General features: G+C 44.4%; 1 protein-coding gene across 2 annotated transcripts in view; it reads right to left on the bottom strand.

The window, feature by feature from the left end:
* Window positions 1-19,087, bottom strand: part of ryk (receptor like tyrosine kinase) — a 492,414-nt gene that overhangs the window by 284,439 nt on the left and 188,888 nt on the right. The window contains exon 8 of one of the 2 annotated variants that reach the window (XM_072474976.1): window positions 8,838-8,918. The exons of the other annotated variant lie outside the window; for it this stretch is intronic. Coding sequence (XP_072331077.1) covers window positions 8,838-8,918 — 81 coding nt within the window. The remainder of the gene's footprint in view (window positions 1-8,837; window positions 8,919-19,087) is intronic. 2 annotated transcript variants of the gene reach the window in all.

Genomic DNA, 19,087 nt, shown 5'->3' with positions numbered 1-19,087 from the left:
CTTCAGGAGAGATAGAGGGGGATGTAAAAGGGGTGGTGAAGTAGTATTACTGGTTAAGGAGAATATTATTGCCGTACTGCGGGAGGACACATCGGAGGGCTCATACATTGATGCAATTTGCATTTACAGCTCAGGAACAGGAAGGGAGCAATCATAATGTTGGGTGTTTCTGACAGACCCCTCAACTGCTAGAGAGAGATACAGAGGCAGATAGGTAGAGGGATTTTGGATAGGTACAAAAGAAACAGGGTTGTTATGGTAGGGGATTTTAACTTCCCTTGACTGGGACTCACTTAGTGCTCTGGGCTTGGATGGGGTCAGATTTGTAAGGTGTATCCAGGAATCTTCTTGATGCAATATGTAGACAGTCCAACTAGGGAAGGGGCAGTATTGGATCTGGTATTGGGCTATGAGCCGAGACAGGTGGTTCAGGTTTCAGTCGGGGAACATAGAACTGTACAGCACAGTATAGGTCCTTCGGCCCACAATGTTGTGCCAAACTAGTCTGAAACTAAGATCAAATCAACCTACTCCCAATCATTCTAGTGCACACCATATGCCTATTCAATAACCGCTTGAAAGTTCCTAAAGTGTCCGACTCCACTGCCATAGCTTGGAGTGCTTTCCACACCCCAACCACTCTCTGAGTAAAGAACCTACCTCTGACATCCCTCCTCTATCTTCCACCATGAACTTTATAGTTATGCCCCCTTGTAACAGCTACATCCACCCGAGGAAAAAGTCGCTGAACGTCCACTCTATCTATCCCTCTCATCACCTTGTACACCTTAATTAAGTCACCTCTCATCCTCCTTCGCTCCAATGAGAAAAGCCCTAGCACCCTCAACCTTTCCTCATAAGATCTCCCTTCCAATCCTGGCAGCATCCTGGTAAATCTCCTTTGCACCCTTTCCAATTCTTCCACATCCTTCCTACAATGGGGTGACCAGAACTGCACACAATACTCCAAATGTGGTCTAACCAAGGTCTTGTACAGTTGCAGCATAACCTCACAGCTCTTAAACTCAATCCCCCTGTTAATAAATGCTGACACACTACAGGCTTTCTTCACGGCTCTATCCACTTGGGTGGCAACTTTCCGAGATCTATGGACATGAACTCCGAGATCTCTCTGCTCCTCCACATTCTTCAGAACCCTGCCGTTAACCCTGAAATACGCATTTAAATTTGTCCTACCAAAATTAATCACCTCACACTTATCAGTGTTAAAATCCATCTGCCACTTTTCAGCCCAGCTCTGCATCCTATCAATGTCTCTTTGCAGCCTACAACAACCCTCCACACTGTCCACTACTCCACCAATCTTGGTGTCATCAGCAAATTTACTAACCTAACCTTCAACTCCATCATTCACGTCATTGATAAAAATCACAAATATCAGAGGACCCAGCACTGATCCCTGTGGTACACCGCTGGTGACTGGGCTACACCGCTGGTGACTGGGCTACACCGCTGGTGACTGGGCTCCATGATGAAAATTTACCATCTACCATCACCCTCTGTCTTCTATGTGATAGCCAGTTACTGATCCAATCGGCCAAATTTCCCTCCATGCTGTCTCCTTACTTTCTGCATGAGCCGACCATGGGGAACCTTATCAAACGCCTTCCTAAAATCCATATATACGACATCAACTGCTCTACCTTCATCTACACACTTAGTTACCTCCTCAAAGAATACAATCAAACTTGTGAGGCAAGACTTACCCCTCACAAATCCGTGCTGACTATCTTGGATAAAAGCTGTATCTTTCCAAATTATAATAAATCCTATCCCTTAGAACCCTTTCCAATAATTTTCCTATGAACGAAGTGAGACTAACCAGCCTATAACTCCCAGGGTTATACCTATTTCCTTTCTTGAACAAGGGGACAACATTTGCCTCTCTCCAGTCTTCTGGCACTATTCCTGTAGACAGTGAGGACATAAAGATCAAAGCCAAAGGCTCTGCAATCTCATCCATCGCCTCCCAAAGAATCTTAGGATATATCCCATCAGGCCCATGGGACTAATCCATCGCTAGGCTTCTCAAAATTTCTAACACATCTTCCTTCCGAATATCTACCTCCTCCAGCCTACGTTGCACTATCCTCCTCAACAACATGGCCCCTTTCCTTTGTGAACACAAAAGCCCCATCCAAACTATTTGAATTATAGTGGTTCCAATCAATATTTGGAAAGTTAAAGTCACCCATGACAACTACCTTGTGACTACCGCACCTTTCCAAAATCTGCAATGCAATTTTTTCCTCCACATCTCTGTTACTGTTTGGGGGCCTATAGAAAACACCTAACAAAGTGACCGCTCCTTTCCTATTCCTAGCTTCAGCCCACACTACCTCAGTAGACAGATCCTCCTCAAACTGCCTTTCTGCAGCAATTATACTATACTTGATTAACAATGCTACTCCTCCACCTCTTTTACCACCTTCCCTAATCTTACTGAAACATCTAAACCCCTGAACCTCCAACAACCATTCCTGCCCCTGTTCTATCCACGTCTTCGCAATGGCCACAACATCATAGTCCCAGGTACCAATCCATGCTTCAAGCTCACCAACCTTATTCCTGATGCTCCTCGCATTGAAGTAGACACACTTCAAACCACCTTCATGCCTGCAGGTCCACTCTTGTGACCATGGTACCTTCCTCAGTACTGCACTACCCTCAACTTCCTGACCTCTAGCAACGCTATCTCCTGGACTACAAGTCAGTTTCCCATCCCCTGCCAAATTTTGGGAGTAGTGACCACAATTCCTTACGTTTTAGGGTACTTTAGGATAGGGATGATGGGAGGTGCTAAACTGGGGAAACACAAATTACGATAACATTAGAGAGGAATTGAAGAATTTGGATTTGGGTGCGGCTGTTGGAGGGTAAACCAACATCGGTCATGTGGGAGTCAAGTGACAGTTGATTAGGATTCAGGAAAGTCACGTTCCTGAGAGAATGAAGGATAAGTATGGGAAATTTAGGGAGCCTTGGATAACGAGGGATATTGTGAATGACAAAAGGGGGCTTTTGCGCAGTCTCGAAAAGTGGGGACAGTCAAAACCCTTGAGGAGTATAAACAAGTACTTAAGCAGGAAATTAGGGGGGGCAAGGAGGAGGTCATGAAAAGTCCTTGGCAGGTAGGATTAAGGTGACTCTCAAACCTTTTTATTCATATGTAAAAAGCAACAAGGTGGCCAGGGAAAGTATTGGACCACTTAAAGACAGTGGGGGGAATCTATGTGTTGAGCCAGAGGAAATGACCGATGTTCACCAAAGAAAAGGACTTTGTGGAAGATGATTCGTGGGTAGGGCGTGTGGATAGTCTGGGTCATGTCGACATTGAAAAGGAGGTATTGGTTGTTTTTAAAGACATTAAGGTAGACAAGTCTCCTGGGCCGGAGGATTTACCCCAGAATACTGAGGAGAGCAAAGGAGAAAAGTTGTAGGGCCTTGACTGACATCTTTGTATTCTCATTGGCTACAAGAGAGGTCCCGGAGCACTGGAGAATAGCTAATGTGGTACCACTCTTTAAGAAGGGTAGCAGGGATAATCCTGTAAACTATAGGCCGGTGAGCCTCACGTCGGTAGTGGGCAAATTATTGGAGAGAATTCTCAGGGACAGGATTTATACCCATTTGGAAACAAATCGCCTCATTAGCGATCGACAGCATAGTTTTGTGAAGGGGAGGTCCTGCCTCACTAACTTGATAGAGTTTTTTGAGGCGGCGATAAAAGATGATTGATGGGGGGTGGGGGACAGTGGATGTTGTTTACCTGGACTTCAGTAAAGCCTTTGACAAAATGCCTCATGGTAGACTGGTACAAAAGGTGAAGTCAAACGGGATCAGAGGTGAGGTGGCAAGATGAATACAGAAGTGGCTCGGTCACAGAAGGTAAAGGGTAGCAGTAGAAGGGTGTTTTTCTGAATGGAAGGTTGTGACTAGCTGTGTTCCACAGGGATCAGTGCTGGGGCCTCTGCTGTGTACATAAACTATTTAGAGGAAAATGTAGTTGGTCTGATTAGTAAGTTCATAAATGGCAATATAGGAATATAGGAGTATAGAAAGTCAGAGAGATCTGGGTATGCAGGTCCACAGATCTTTGAAAGTGGCAACACAAGTGGACAAGGTAGTCAAGAAAGCATACGGAGTGCTTGCCTTCATTGGGCAGGGTATAGAATATAAAAATTGGCAATCATGCTACAGTTGTATAGAACCTTGGTAATGCCACACTTGGAAAAGTGATAGATCGCCACACTACCAGAAGGATGTGGAGGCTTTCGAGAGGGAGCAGAGGAGGTTCACCGGGGTATTTACTGGTCTGGAGGGTGTTAGCTATGCGGAGAGGCCGAATAGACTCGGAATGGTTTCATTAGAAAGATGGAAGTGACCTAATAGAGGTCGACAAGGTTATGAGAGGCATGGAGTGGATGGGCAGGCACTCTTTCCCAGAGTGGAGAGGTCAGTAACCAGGGGCCATAGGTTTAAGGTCCATTGGGCAAAGTTTAGAGGAGATGTGCGAGGCAGGTTTTTTATTTTTACAAAACCTTTGGTGATGAGTGCCTGGAATGCCCTGCCGGGGGAGGTTGTGGAAGCAGATACATTAACGGTGTTCAAAAGGCATCTCGACAAATACATGGATAGGATGAGTATAGAGGGATACAGCACTAGGAAATGCTGAGGATTTTGGCAAAGTAATGGTATCATGACTGGTACAGGCTTGGGGGGCCGAAGGGCCTCTTTCTGTGCTGTACTGTTCTTGTTCTTTGAAGAATGCAGTGTGCAGTTCTGGTTGTCGCATTATAAAACGGATATTATGACACTGGTGTGGGCAAAAAAGATTTCAAAGGATGGTGCCGGAACTGCAAGGTTCCATCAGGAAAAATGAATAGGTTATGAAAGAGAGGGCTGAGACCTAATAGAGGGCTTTAAAATTATGAAAGGTTTTGTTAAAATAGACAAAGAGTGTGGAGATGAAAAAAATGTTGTTATCAAAATAAGATAATCAACAAGAAATCAAATCAAGAATTCAGAAACAATTTTTTTATGCTGAGTGTGGTCGGAATGTGAAACTTACTGTCACCAAAACTTGTATTCATTTACTGTCTTTCACATAAGGTGTTCTATAGCACTTCAAATATGACACCGACTTGCAGATAACAAAAATCTTAAGTCAAAGGGATAGATAATAAAGATTGTCTTTAAGGAGGAAATGAGATGTTTGCATGGAGGGGTTTAGGGAGGAAATTCTGCAGATTAGGCCCTAGGCAACCGAAGTGACAGCCACAAATGGTGGAACCGGGTACTCAAAAGGACAGGATTAGAGGAGCGTCAATATTTTGGAGTGTTTTAAAATCGAGACATTACTTAAAAGGAGTTAGTGTACATCAGTGAGCACAGCGATTATGGGTTAACAGGATTTTGTGTGTGTAAGGACATGGACATAAGAGTTTTGAATGACCTCAAATTTACAGAGGGCATAATGTGACAGTGTAGTCAGGAGTGTGTTGGAATAATCAAGACCAGAGGTAACAGGCACAAATGAGCTGAAGGAGGGCAGGTATGAGGCAAAATTACAGAGAAAGAAACAGGCGGTCTCAGTGAAGGCATAGTCAGAAGCTCATCCCAGAGTCAAAGACGACATCAAGGTTGTAAACAGTGTGGTTTAGTCTCAGACAATTACCAGGAAGAGGTATGGAATCGATAGCTAGAGAGTCAGGGACCAAAAACAATGGCTTCCCATCATTTAATTGGAGGACATTTCTGCTCATTTAGTGCAGGATGTCAGTTAAGCAATCTAACAATTTAGAGACAGTGCAAGGGGCTAAAAATGGTGGGGTTGAGGTACATAGAACGATACAGCGCAGTACAGGCCCTTCGGCCCACGATGTTGCACCGAAACAAAAGCCATCCAACCTACACTATGCCATTATCATCCATAAGCTTATCCAATAAACTTTTAAATGCCCTCAATGTTGGTGAGTTCACTACTGTTGCAGGTAGGGCATTCCACGGCCTCACCACTCTTTGCGTAAAGAACATACCTCTGACCTCTGTCCTATATCTATTACCCCTCAGTTTAAAGCTATGTCCCCTCGTGCCAGCCATTTCCATCCGCGGGAGAAGGCTCTCACTGTCCACCCTATCCAACCCCCTGATCATTCTGTATGCCTCTATTAAGTCTCCTCTTAACCTTCTTCTCTTCAACGAAAACAACCTCAAGTCCATCAGCCTTTCCTCCTAAGATTTTCCCTCCATACCAGGCAACATCCTGGTAAATCTCCTCTGCACCCGCTCCAAAGCCTCCACGTCCTTCCTACAATGCGGTGACCAGAACTGTACGCAATACTCCAAATGCGGCCGTACCAGAGGTTTGTACAGCTGCAACATGACCTCATGACTCCGGAACTCAATCCCTCTACCAATAAAGGCCAACACTCCATAGGCCTTCTTCACAACCCTATCAATCTGGGTGGCAACTTTCAGGGATCTATGTACATGGACACCTAGATCCCTCTGCTCATCCACACTTCCAAGAACTTTACCATTAGCCAAATATTCCGCGTTCCTGTTATTCCTTCCAAAGTGAATCACCTCACACTTCTCTACATTAAACTCCATTTGCCACCTCTCAGCCCAGCTCTGCAGCTTATCTATGTCCCTCTGTAACCTGCTACATCCTTCCACACTGTCGACAACACCACCGACTTTAGTGTCGTCTGCAAATTTACTCACCCACCCTTCTGCGCCCTCCTCTAGGTCATTAATAAAAATGACAAACAGCAACGGCCCCAGAACAGATCCTTGTGGTACGCCACTTGTAACTGAACTCCATTCTGAACATTTCCCATCAACCACCACCCTCTGTCTTCTTTCAGCTAGCCAATTTCTGATCCACATCTCTAAATCACCCTCAATCCCCAGCCTCCGTATCTTCTGCAATAGCCTACCGTGGGGAACCTTATCAAACGCTTTACTGAAATCCATATACACCACATCAACTGCTCTACCCTCGTCTACCTGTTCAGTCACCTTCTCAAAGAACTCGATAAGGTTTGTGAGGCATGACCTACCCTTCACAAAGCCATGCTGACTATCCCTGATCATATTATGCCTATCTAGATGATTATAAATCTTGTCTCTTATAATCCCCTCCAAGGCTTTACCCACTACAGACGTGAGGCTCACCGTCTATAGTTGCCGGGGTTGTCTCTACTCCCCTTTTTGAACAAAGGGACCACATTTGCTATCCTCCAGTCCTCTGTCACTATTCCTGTAGCCAATGATGACATAAAAATCAAAGCCAAAGGTCCAGCAATCTCTTCCCTGGCCTCCCAGAGAATCCTAGGATAAATCCCATCAGGCCCCGGGGACTTATCTATTTTCAGCCTGTCCAGAATTGTCAACACCTCTTCCCTACGTACCTCAATGCCATCTATTCTAATAGCCTGGGTCTCAGCATTCTCCTCCACAACATTATCTTTTTCCTGAGTGAATACTGACGAAAAATATTCATTTAGTATCTCGCCTATCTCTTCAGACTCCACACACAACTTCCCATCCCTGTCCTTGACTGGCCCTACTCTTACCCTAGTCATTCGCTTATTCCTGACATACCTATAGAAAGCTTTTGGGTTTTCCTTGATCCTACCTGCCAAATACTTCTCATGTCCCCTCCTTGCTCGTCTTAGCTCTCTCTTTAGATCCTTCCTCGCTACCTTGTAACTATCCATCGCCCCAACTGAAACTTCACACCTCATCTTCACATAGGCCTCCTTCTTCCTCTCAACAAGAGATTCCACTTCTTTGGTAAACCACGGTTCCCTCGCTCTATGCCTTCCTCCCTGCCTGACCTGTACGTACTTATCAAGAACACGCAGTAGCTGTTCCTTGAACAAGCTCCACTTATCCAGCGTGCCCAACACTTGCAGCCTACTTCTCCAACCTATCCCCCCCCAAGTCACGTCTAATGGCATCATAATTGCCCTTCCCCCAGCTATAACTCTTGCCCTGTGGTGTATACTTATCCCTTTCCATCACTAACGTAAACGTCACCGAATTGTGGTCACTGTCCCCAAAGTGCTTTCCTACCTCCAAATCCAACACCTGGCCTGGTTCATTACCCAAAACCAAATCCAATGTGGCCTCGCCTCTTGTACATCAGGTTCTGCAGCATAATGTGGAAAGGCGTTGCGATTTTGGATGATGTTGCCCAGAGTCAGAATATAGAGACCAAGGTCAGATCCTGAGGGACACCAGAGGAAGCTGTGCAGAAGTGGGACAAGAAGCCATTGCATGCTCTAGCCATAATTAAATAGATAAGAATGGAACCAAATAAATGGAAAATATGCATTTTCAGGGGAAGCACTTGAGGGAGAAGAAAATAAAGAGCTATGCTGATAAGTTATGTGAAGAAGAAAAGGAGTTGCCTGGATTGGAACATAAGTACCAACATGTTCAGACCATGCTACATGATCTACCTAATTCTATATATGACCATGACATTGGAAATTGAATTGTCCAATAAACTGGTAAATACATTTTACCGAGTCAGACTTCTCATGCGATCATAAATAAATTTATTTTATGGCCTTTTACAAAATGTTTTTGGAAATTGGTCTGTAATTAAATGCTGCACATTTACTTATGTAACCTACTTAGCCTGAACCAACTTCAAATCCATTTGACATGCACATATTGAATAATTTTCAATTCTCTTGATTATGAACTGAAGGCAAATGAATTCATTTTGCATTTTATTTTGTTATTTGATAGATATTTCTAGGCAAAATTGCTGGTGTTGGCAATTCCATGAAGCTCACCTGAGTTTTTGGAAGCTTGGGTGACACTATTTTGCCTTTCTTCTTCAGGGTTGCACCCAGGAAGTTCCTTCAGATCACTTCCTGTGAGGACAGGAAGTTGTGTTACAGCCATATTTATTTCCCCTTTTTAAACTTAGTGCATTTATTGCATTCACAATGTTAATACAATAAAAAAATATTCTCAGCTGTTTTGGGGTCATCATTTCCCATACAGCAAGCGACGCAAAGGAATTTCCCTCTGCAAAGCTCAAAGAGAAAGGGCAGAATGATTTTACCTTGGTTTGCGAAACCCAAAGTTGTTAACTAATTGCCACTTCTGCTACTATTGGACAAGTAAAGAAAATTTGTCCAAATAGGTTTCTGCTTAAGTAATTTGTTAAATGAATAATTTGGATAATGACATCAGATAATTAGAACATAGAACATAGAACAATACAGCGCAGTACAGGCCCTTCGGCCCTCGATGTTGCACCGAAACAAAAGCCATCTAACCTACACTATGCCATTATCATCCAATTACATAGTAATACTGCTACATGGGGAAGATGAGTGGTGGCTTCAAAGTTTGTTGAGTTTCTGCTCCTGTCCATCCAGTGCACAGGCTCCTTATCCAGGCTAACAACTTTGCTCCACATACACTGGCAACTAGACCAAAGTGAGGGTAGGAGTAGTGACCGATTAATGTGTGTTTTGGTGGGTGAGCAGTTGATTGCCGTGTGCATGTGAAGGACTGATTGTGCGTGTGTGCGTTGTGATGAATGTAGGAATATTGTATTAGGTGTATTTGGTGCAGTAAGCGTTAGAAGCCTGGGTTAGTGTGTGTATGACTGCTGCAGTGGTTTTAAAAATCCTGGTTTGCAAGACAGCTAGGCTTTCTGGAGCCAGAGGTGCAAATAAGCATTGCCAAAATTTTGGCTAATAAATTTTTATTCATATTGAGGCTTCAGTGTGGAATAGTTAGAGACATTGTGTTCTGTTTAGTGAATGATGTGGTTAATGGGAGGAGCCAAGTGTTGAGGCAGTCAGGTGTTGAGGTTCAGAGTTAATGTTTGGCTGGAAGGCAAGCTGAGAAGTTTCTGAAGAAATCCAGCCAGAGATTCTGCTTTGTTCTGACAGGGTTCTGGTCTATCTTTTCAGGCAGACTCAAATGCACCTCTATACAGAAAGTATGCCTGAGTGCGAACTGCATTTATAAGTGGATTGGGTTCAGAGAAGGTTCTTTTGTTTGAATGGAAATAAAGATAGCAGTTAAGGGTTATTCTGTCACTATATTGATTAGCATTCTTTAAAGGGTAATCATAAGCTATTTGCTTGTGTGATATTAAAGATATTTTAATACTGTGTTCGTAATAAAGTTTGTTTTAATATACCATGTCTCTATTTTGTGAGAAATCACTCCTGGAGTGAGGTATCCTTTCCTCACAGTCTTGTAAAATTAAAATAAAATATTGGTGTTTCTCTCCCGTACCCTAGCCACTGTTGGGGTCTGGACCGGGATCGTATGCTTGAGACAGCACCCCCTCCTCATATAATAGAATTTCATTAAATTTACAGTGCAGAAGGAGGCCATTCGGCCCATCGAGTCTGCACCAGTTATTGGAAAGAGCACCCTACTTAACCTCCACCCTCTCCCTGTAACCCTGCAACCCCATCTAACCCAAGGGCAATTTGGCATGGCCAATCCACCCAACATGCACATCTTTCGACTGTGGGGGAAAACCGGAGCACCTGGAGGAAATCCACGTACACACGGGGAGAACGTGCAGACTCCGCACAGACAGCGACCCAAGCGGGAATCAAACCTGGGACCCTGGCGCTGTGAAGCTATAGTGCTAACCACTATGCTACCGTGCTGCCAATGCAGTATAAATTGTTGTTCCCTTTGAAACTTGACATTCTTGTCTGTCCTGACGAGTTCAAGATTAAAAACTTTGAAAGCATGTGTCTTTTTTCAGCAATACTCAATTCTCTATGACTAAATTACTATTTTTAAATGAGTGTATTGCTTAACTGATGCATGACTAGTCCATATTTTCAAATGAACAGATTTGAAATCGTGCTTTTTATGTCTTAAAACTAGATTTGGCATATTTTCTGTCTCGGGCACATATTAAACCCAGTTCACACTTGTGGTTCTATTCTAGCCTGTGGTATTATAGGTATTACGGTACCTGATAGGCTAAAGCACCATTGGTGGAAACTATATGCTTTCCATTGGTTAGAGTGTATGATAGCTCCGCCCTGATAGGTGGGGTATAAGAACCCGTGCCGCCCCCAGCAGCCCTCATTCTGTACCTGAGCTGCTGGGGGAAACATCTAGCTTATTAAAGCCTTCAGTTGGACTACAACCTCGCTTTAGTGGTCATTGATCGTGCACCATAGCCATTCTAACATTCTATTATCCAAAAAATTCCTTGGTCCCAAGCATTCTGGGCTGGAAAGCTTACACTGTATCCACATTGAAGCTATGCAATTTGTGAAGCTGTAATTCCAACATTGCTTATTGGGAGCCCAAAAGTACCTCAATTTGACACCTTATATTGCATTGAACTGCTTTATTATAACCCTGGTCCAAATATCCCAACCCTCTTTATCCAAAGATTACATTTGATCTATCATGCCACAGGACATTAAAAGATTCCGAAGAAAGAATTATACCTGCAAGCATTTGCTAAGCATTTTTTTCAGAAAGTACATTATGTCCAGCTTAGAAAGCCAATGCAAACAGCCACTGTGATGTAGGTTTACTGGCAAGTAAAACTTTGCCTTGCAAAATGGTTTTCAAATAATCATTGTATCAAGCATTAAGAACACTGAGAATTCAACTTATTTTTAAATTGCAACTTGTTCATATTGATGTTGTTTCGAGAATGAGGAACAATGTGACTGAAGTCCCACACCAACATGGTTGACTCTGAAGTTGTCTAGCAATAATGTGAATAATTAGATAGCATTAGAATAGGAATTAGTAAGTTACAAGTTGGGCCAGAGTAAGGGAGAATGTAATAAGGCCTAAATCAACGTTACTGTGTATGTATTTAATGCACAGAGTTTGGTAAATATGACTGAAGAGGTACAGAAGCAGATATCAATGACCTCTTTCAAAGGAGGGCAAAACTGGGTTTTAAATATTGCTGGGTACAAGGTATTCAGAAAAGACAAAAAAGGGGGAAGGGTGGCGATATTGATTAAAGAGAGCACTCCAGTGCTGGAGAAAAGAGGGATCAAGGACAAAATCTAATTGGCTGGAGTTAAGACACAAAAAAAAGTGCGATTACATTGCTTGCTGTAGTCTATGGGCCATCAACTATAATAATCTGTATTGTTACAAGTAGGGTTACATTAACACTGCAATGAAGTTACTGTGAAAATATCCTAGGCGCCACATTCCGGCGCCTGTTCGGGTACACAGAGGGAGAATTCAGAATGTCCAAATTCCCCAACAGCACGTCTTTCGGGACTTGTGGGAGGAAACTGGAGCAACCGGAGGAAACCCATGCAGACACGGGGAGAACTCGCAGACACCAAACAGACAGTGACCCAAGCCCGGAATCAAACCCAGGACCCTGGCGCTGTGAAGCAACAGTACCACTACTGTGCTACCGTGGGAAGATGTAGAGGAATTTGCAGTAAAATAGACAGGGAATCAAAAATTACCGAGTAACATAGATTACCCAAATCTAGACTGGAGTAGTATGAAGGACAGAGAGAGTAAGAGTTCCCAGAATCTGTTTAGGAGAATTTTCGATAGCAGCATATTTCCAGTCCAGAACAAAGAATACAGCACAAGAACAGGCCCTTCGGCCCTCCGAGCCTGTCCCGGCAATGATACCAACCTTTGCCTAAACCCTGAGCACTTCCTTGTGCAGTATCCTTCTATATCCATCCTATCCATATGTTTGTCAACTTGCCTTTTGAACGCCGTTAATGTATCTGCTTCCACAACTTCGCCTGGCAACACGTTCCGAGCATTCACCACCCTCTGCGTAAAAAATCTGCCTCGCACATCTCCTCTAAAACTTTGCCCCATGGACCTTAAATCTATGCCCCCTGGTGACTGACCCCTCCACCATGGGAAAGAGTGCCTCTCCAACGGGAGAGGAGGCACTGCTGGACCAGGTACTCGTGAATGTGGTAGCCGAAATAGATCAAATGGGGCTTTAAAGTTATTGGGGTTCAGTTGCCGGGGAGGGTTCAGTTGTAAGGAAAATTAGAAAACCCAAATTAAAGGATCCTTTAAGAATGCAGGTTAACAATGTGGCAGATGGTTACCAGAAGGGACAGAACGGGTGAATGTCCTTATGCACCAAGGAATTATAGAAGAGATGAGAAATTTAACAATGGAACAAATTTAAAAGCTTTCGGTACAAACTTAATGAGTCAGCGCCGCAAATAGAAACAAAACGGTATGATTTGTGGCGAGGACATAGGAGAGGTGCGAAATGAATATTTTTCGTCAGTATTCACACAGGAAAAAGACAATGTTGTCGAGGAGAATACCGAGATTCAGGCTACTAGACTACAAGGGCTTGAGGTTCATAAGGAGGAGGTGTTAACAATTCTGGAAAGGGTGAAAATAGATAAGTCCCCTGGGCCGGTTGGGATTTATCCTAGGATTCTCTGGGAAGGTAGGGACGAGATTGCTGAGCCTTTGGCGTTGATCTTTCCGTCATCTTTGTCAACAGGAATAGTGCCAGAAGGCTGGAGGATAGCAAATGTTGTCCCCTTGTTCAAGAAGGGGACTAGAGACAACCCCGGTAACTATAGATCAGTGAGCCTTACTTCTGTTGTGGGCAAAATCTTGGAAAGGTTTATAAGAGATAGGGTGTATAATCATCTGGAAAGGAATAATTTGATTAGACATAGTCAACACGGTTTTGTGAAGGGTAGGTCGTGCCTCACAAACCTTATTGAGTTCTTTGAGAAGGTGACTAAACAGGTGGATAAGGGTAAAGCAGTTGATGTGGTGTATATGGATTTCAGTAAAGCGTTTGATAAGGTTCCCCACGGTAGGCTACTGCAGAAAATACGGAAGCATGGGATTCAGGGAGATTTCGCTGTTTGGATCAGAAATTGGCTAGCTGGAAGAAGACAAAGGGTGGTGGTTGATGGGAAGTGTTCAGACTGGAGTCCAGTTACTAGTGGTGTACCACAAGGATCTGTTTTGGGGCCACTGCTGTTTGTCATTTTTATAAATGACCTGGAGGAGGGCGTAGAAGGATGGGTGAGTAAATTTGCAGATGACACTAAAGTCGGTGGAGTTGTGGACAGTGCGGAAGGATGTTACAAGTTACAGAGGGACATAGATAGGCTGCAGCACTGGGCTGAGAGGTGGCAAATGGAGTTGAATGCAGAAAAGTGAGGGGTGATTCATTTTGGAAGGAATAACAGGAAGACAGAGTACTGGGCTAATGGTAAGATTCTTGGCAGTGTGGATGAGCAGAGAGATCTCGGTGTCCATGTACATAGATCCCTGAAAGTTGCCACTCAGGTTGAGAGGGTTGTTAAGAAGGCGTACGGTGTGTTAACTTTTATTGGTAGAGGGATTGAGTTTCGGAGCCATGAGGTCATGTTGCAGCTGTACAAAACTCTGGTGAGGCTGCATTTGGAGTATTGCGTGCAATTCTGGTCGCCGCATTATAGGAAGGATGTGGAAGCATTGGAAAGGGTGCAGAGGAGATTTACCAGAATGTTGCCTGGTATGGAGGGAAGATCTTATGAGGAAAGGCTGAGGGACTTGAGGCTGTTTTCATTAGAGAGAAGAAGGTTAAGAGGTGACTTAATTGAGGCATACAAGATGATCAGAGGATTGGATAGGGTGGACAGTGAGAGCCTTTTTCCTCGGATGGTGATGTCGAGCACGAGGGGATATACCTTTAAATTGAGGGGAGATAGATATAAGACAGATGTCAGAGGTAGGTTTTTTACTCAGAGTAGTAAGGGTGTGGAATGCCCTGCCTGCAACAGTACTGGACTCGCCAACACTAAGGGTATTCAAATGGTCATTGGATAGACATATGGACGATTAGGGAATAGTGTAGATGGGCTTTAGAGTGGTTTCACAGGTCGGCGCAACATCAAGGGCCGAAGGGCCTGTACTGCACTGTAATGTTCTATGTTCTATGGTTACAGGGAGATCAGGTCTGGGAGTTGAATATCCATAGGTATGCAGTGCAAAGAACAAAGAATAATACAGCACAGGAACAGGACCTTTGGCCCATCAAGTCTGCGCCGATCACGTATCCTATCCAAACCAACTGTATCCTTCTGTTCATGTGTCTATCCAGATAAGCCTTAAAGGTTGCTTAAACATATCTGCCTCAACCACTTCACTTGGCAGTGCATTCCAGGTCACCACAACCCTCTGTGTAAAAACCTTCCCCCGCATGTCTCCACTGAACCTTTCCCCCCTCACCTTGAACCTGTGCCCCCTTATAATTGTAATTTCTGCCCTGGAAAAAACCTCCAACTGTTCACCCTATCTATACCCCTTAAATTTTATTAACTTTTATCAGGTCGTCCCCTCGGCCTCCTTCTTCAATCCCAGTTTATTCAATCTCTCCTCATAGCAGTATTTCGGAAAGATAAACTGGACAGAAAGGGAGAAGATGGCCCAGCCCAGGTGGTGAGAAAATGGATCAGTGCTGTGATGAGAAATGATGTGGAGATGCCGGTGTTGGACAGGGGTGGGCACAGTAAGAAGTCTTACAACATCAGGTTAAAGTCCAACAGGGTTGTTTCGAATCACTAGCTTTCGAAGCGCAGCTCCTTTCTCAGGCGAATGAAACACATATTATATAGACAAAGTCAACGATACAAGAAGATACTTTGAGTGCGAGTCTTTGCCGGTAATTAAGTCTTTAAAGGTCCAGATGGAGCGACTGAAGAGAGGGATAATCACAGGTTAAAGAGGTGTGAATTGTCTTAAGGACAGTTGGTAGGATTTTGAAAGCACAGGCCAGATGGTGGGGGTGAATGTAATGCGACATGAATCGAAGGTCCCGGTTGAGGCTGTACGCATGCGGATGGAACTTGGCTATCTAGCCATTAGGCCATTTGATCCTTCTGATAATGTGGTGACCAGAACTGCACACAATACTTCAAATGCGGCCTAATTAAGGTTTGTATAGCTGCAACATAATATCCCAACTCCAGTACTCAATGCCCCGGCTGATGAAGGCAAGCATGTCATAAGTCTTCTTAATTACCTTAGAACATAGAACAATACAGCGCAGTACAGGCCCTTCGGCCCACGATGTTGCACCGAAACAAAAGCCATCTAACCTACACTATACCATTATCATTCATATGTTTATCCAATAAACTTTTAAATGCCCTCAATGTTGGCGAGTTCACAACTGTAGCAGGTAGGGCATTCCACGGCCTCACTACTCGTTGCGTAAAGAACCTACCCCTGACCTCTGTCCTATATCTATTACCCCTCAGTTTAAGGCTATGTCCCCTCGTGCTAGTCATTTCCATCCGCGGGAGAAGGCTCTCACTGTCCACCCTATCTAACCCTCTGATCATTTTGTATGCCTCTATTAAGTCTCCTCTTAACCTTCTTCTCTCTAACGAAAACAACCTCATGTCCATCAGCCTTTCCTCATAAGATTTTCCCTCCATACCAGGCAACATCCTGGTAAATCTCCTCTGCACCCGTTCCAAAGCCTCCACGTCCTTCCTATAATGCGGTGACCAGAACTGTACGCAATACTCCAAATGCGGCCGTACCAGAGTTCTGTACAGCTGCAACATGACCTCCTGACTCCGGAACTCAATCCCTCTACCAATAAAGGCCAACACTCCATAGGCCTTCTTCACCACCCTATCAACCTGGGTGGCAACTTTCAGGGATCTATGTACATGGACACCTAGATCCCTCTGCTCATCCACACTTCCAAGAACTTTTCCATTAGCCAAATATTCCACATTCCTGTTTTTCCTTCCAAAGTGAATCACCTCACACTTCTCTACATTAAACTCCATTTGCCACCTCTCAGCCCAGCACTGCAGCTTATCTATATCCCTCTGTAACCTGCTACTTCCTTCCACACTATCGACAACACCACCGACTTTAGTATCGTCTGCAAATTTACTCACCCACCATTCTGCGCCTTCCTCTAGGTCATTGATAAAAATGACAAACAGCAACGGCCCCAGAACAGATCCTTGTGGTACTCCACTTGTGACAGAACTCCATTCTGAACATTTCCCATCAACCACCACCCTCTGTCTTCTTTCAGCTAGCCAATTTCTGATCCACATCTCTAAATCACCCTCAATCCCCAGCCTCCGTATTTTCTGCAATAGCCTACCGTGGGGAACCTTATCAAACGCTTTGCTGAAATCCATATACACCACATCAACTGCTCTACCCTCGTCTACCTGTTCAGTCACCTTCTCAAAGAACTCGATAAGGTTTCTGAGGCATGACCTACCCTTCACAAAGCCATGCTGACTATCCCTGATCATATTATTCCTATCTAGATGATTATAAATCTTGTCTCTTATAATCCCCTCCAAGACTTTACCCACTACAGACGTGAGGCTCACCGGTCTATAGTTGCCGGGGTTGTCTCTGCTCCCCTTTTTGAACAAAGGGACCACATTTGCTATCCTCCAGTCCTCTGGCACTATTCCTGTATCCAATGATGACATAAAAATCAAAGCCAATGGTCCAGCAATCTCTTCCCTGGCCTCCCAGAGAATCCTAGGATAAATCCCATCAGGTTCCGGGGACTTATCTATTTTCAGCCTGTCCAGAATTGCCAACACCTCTTCCCTACGTACCTCAATGCCATCTAATCTATTTACCTGGAGCTCAGCATTCTCCTCCACAACATTATCTTTTTCCTGAGTGAATACTGACGAAAAATATTCATTTAGTATCTCGCCTATCCCTTCAGACTCTACACACAACTTCCCATCCCTGTCCTTGACTGGTCCTACTCTTTCCCTAGTCATTCGCTTATTCCTGACATACCTATAGAAAGCTTTTGGGTTTTCCTTGATCCTTCCTGCCAAATACTTCTCATGTCCCCTCCTTGCTCGTCTTAGCTCTCTCTTTAGATCCTTCCTCACTACCTTGTAACTATCCATCGCCCCAACTGAAACTTCACACCTCATCTTCACATAGGCCTCCTTCTTCCTCTTAACAAGAGATTCCACTTCTTTGGTAAACCACGGTTCCCTCGCTCGGCACCTTCCTCCCTGCCTGACCGGTACATACTTATCAAGAACACGCAGTAGCTGATCCTTGAACAAGCTCCACTTATCCAGTGTGTCCAACACTTGCAGCCTACTTCTCCACCTTATCCCCCCCAAGTCGCGTCTAATGGCATCATAATTTCCCTTCCCCCAGCTATAACTCTTGCCCTGCGGTGTATACTTATCCCTTTCCATCCTTAACGTAAACGTCACCGAATTGTGGTCACTGTCCCCAAAGTGCTCACCTACCTTCAAATCCAACACCTGGCCTGGTTCATTACCCAAAACCAAATCCAATGTGGCCTCGCCTCTTGTTGGCCTGTCAACAAACTGTGTCAGGAAACCCTCCTGCACACACTGTACAAAAAACGACCCATCTAATGTACTTGAACTATATCTTTTCCAGTCAATATTTGGAAAGTTAAAGTCTCCCATAATAACTACCCTGTTACTTTCGCTCTTATCCAGGATCATCCTCGCCATCCTTTCCTCTACATCCCTAGAACTATTTGGAGGCCTATAGAAGACTCCCAACAGTGTGACCTCTCCTTTCATGTTTCTAACCTCAGCCCATACTACCTCAGAAGATGAGTCCCCATCTAGCATCCTCTCCGCCACCGTAATACTGCTCTTGACTAGCAGCGCCACACCTCCCCCTCTTTTGCCTCCTTCTCTGAGCTTACTAAAACACCTAAACCCCGGAACCTGCAACATCCATTCCTGTCCCTGCTCTATCCATGTCTCCGAAATGGCCACAACATCGAAGTCCCAGGTACCAACCCATGCTGCCAGTTCCCCTACCTTATTTCGTATACTCCTGGCATTGAAGTAGACACACTTCAAACCACCTACCTGAACACTGGCCCCCTCCTGCGACGTCAAATCTGAGCTCCTGACCTCTGTACTCTCATTCTCCCTTACCCTAAAACTACAATCCAGGTTCCCATGACCCTGCTGCATTAGTTTAAACCCCCCCAAAGAGCACTAACAAATCTCCCCCCCAGGATATTTGTGCCCCGCAGGTTCAGATGTAGACCATC

Source organism: Scyliorhinus torazame, chromosome 14 (genome assembly GCF_047496885.1).
Source record: "Scyliorhinus torazame isolate Kashiwa2021f chromosome 14, sScyTor2.1, whole genome shotgun sequence".
Lineage (NCBI taxonomy): Eukaryota > Metazoa > Chordata > Chondrichthyes > Carcharhiniformes > Scyliorhinidae > Scyliorhinus > Scyliorhinus torazame.
The sequence above is the reverse complement of the archived record's forward strand: the minus strand, read 5'-3'. Positions and strand labels throughout refer to the sequence as shown.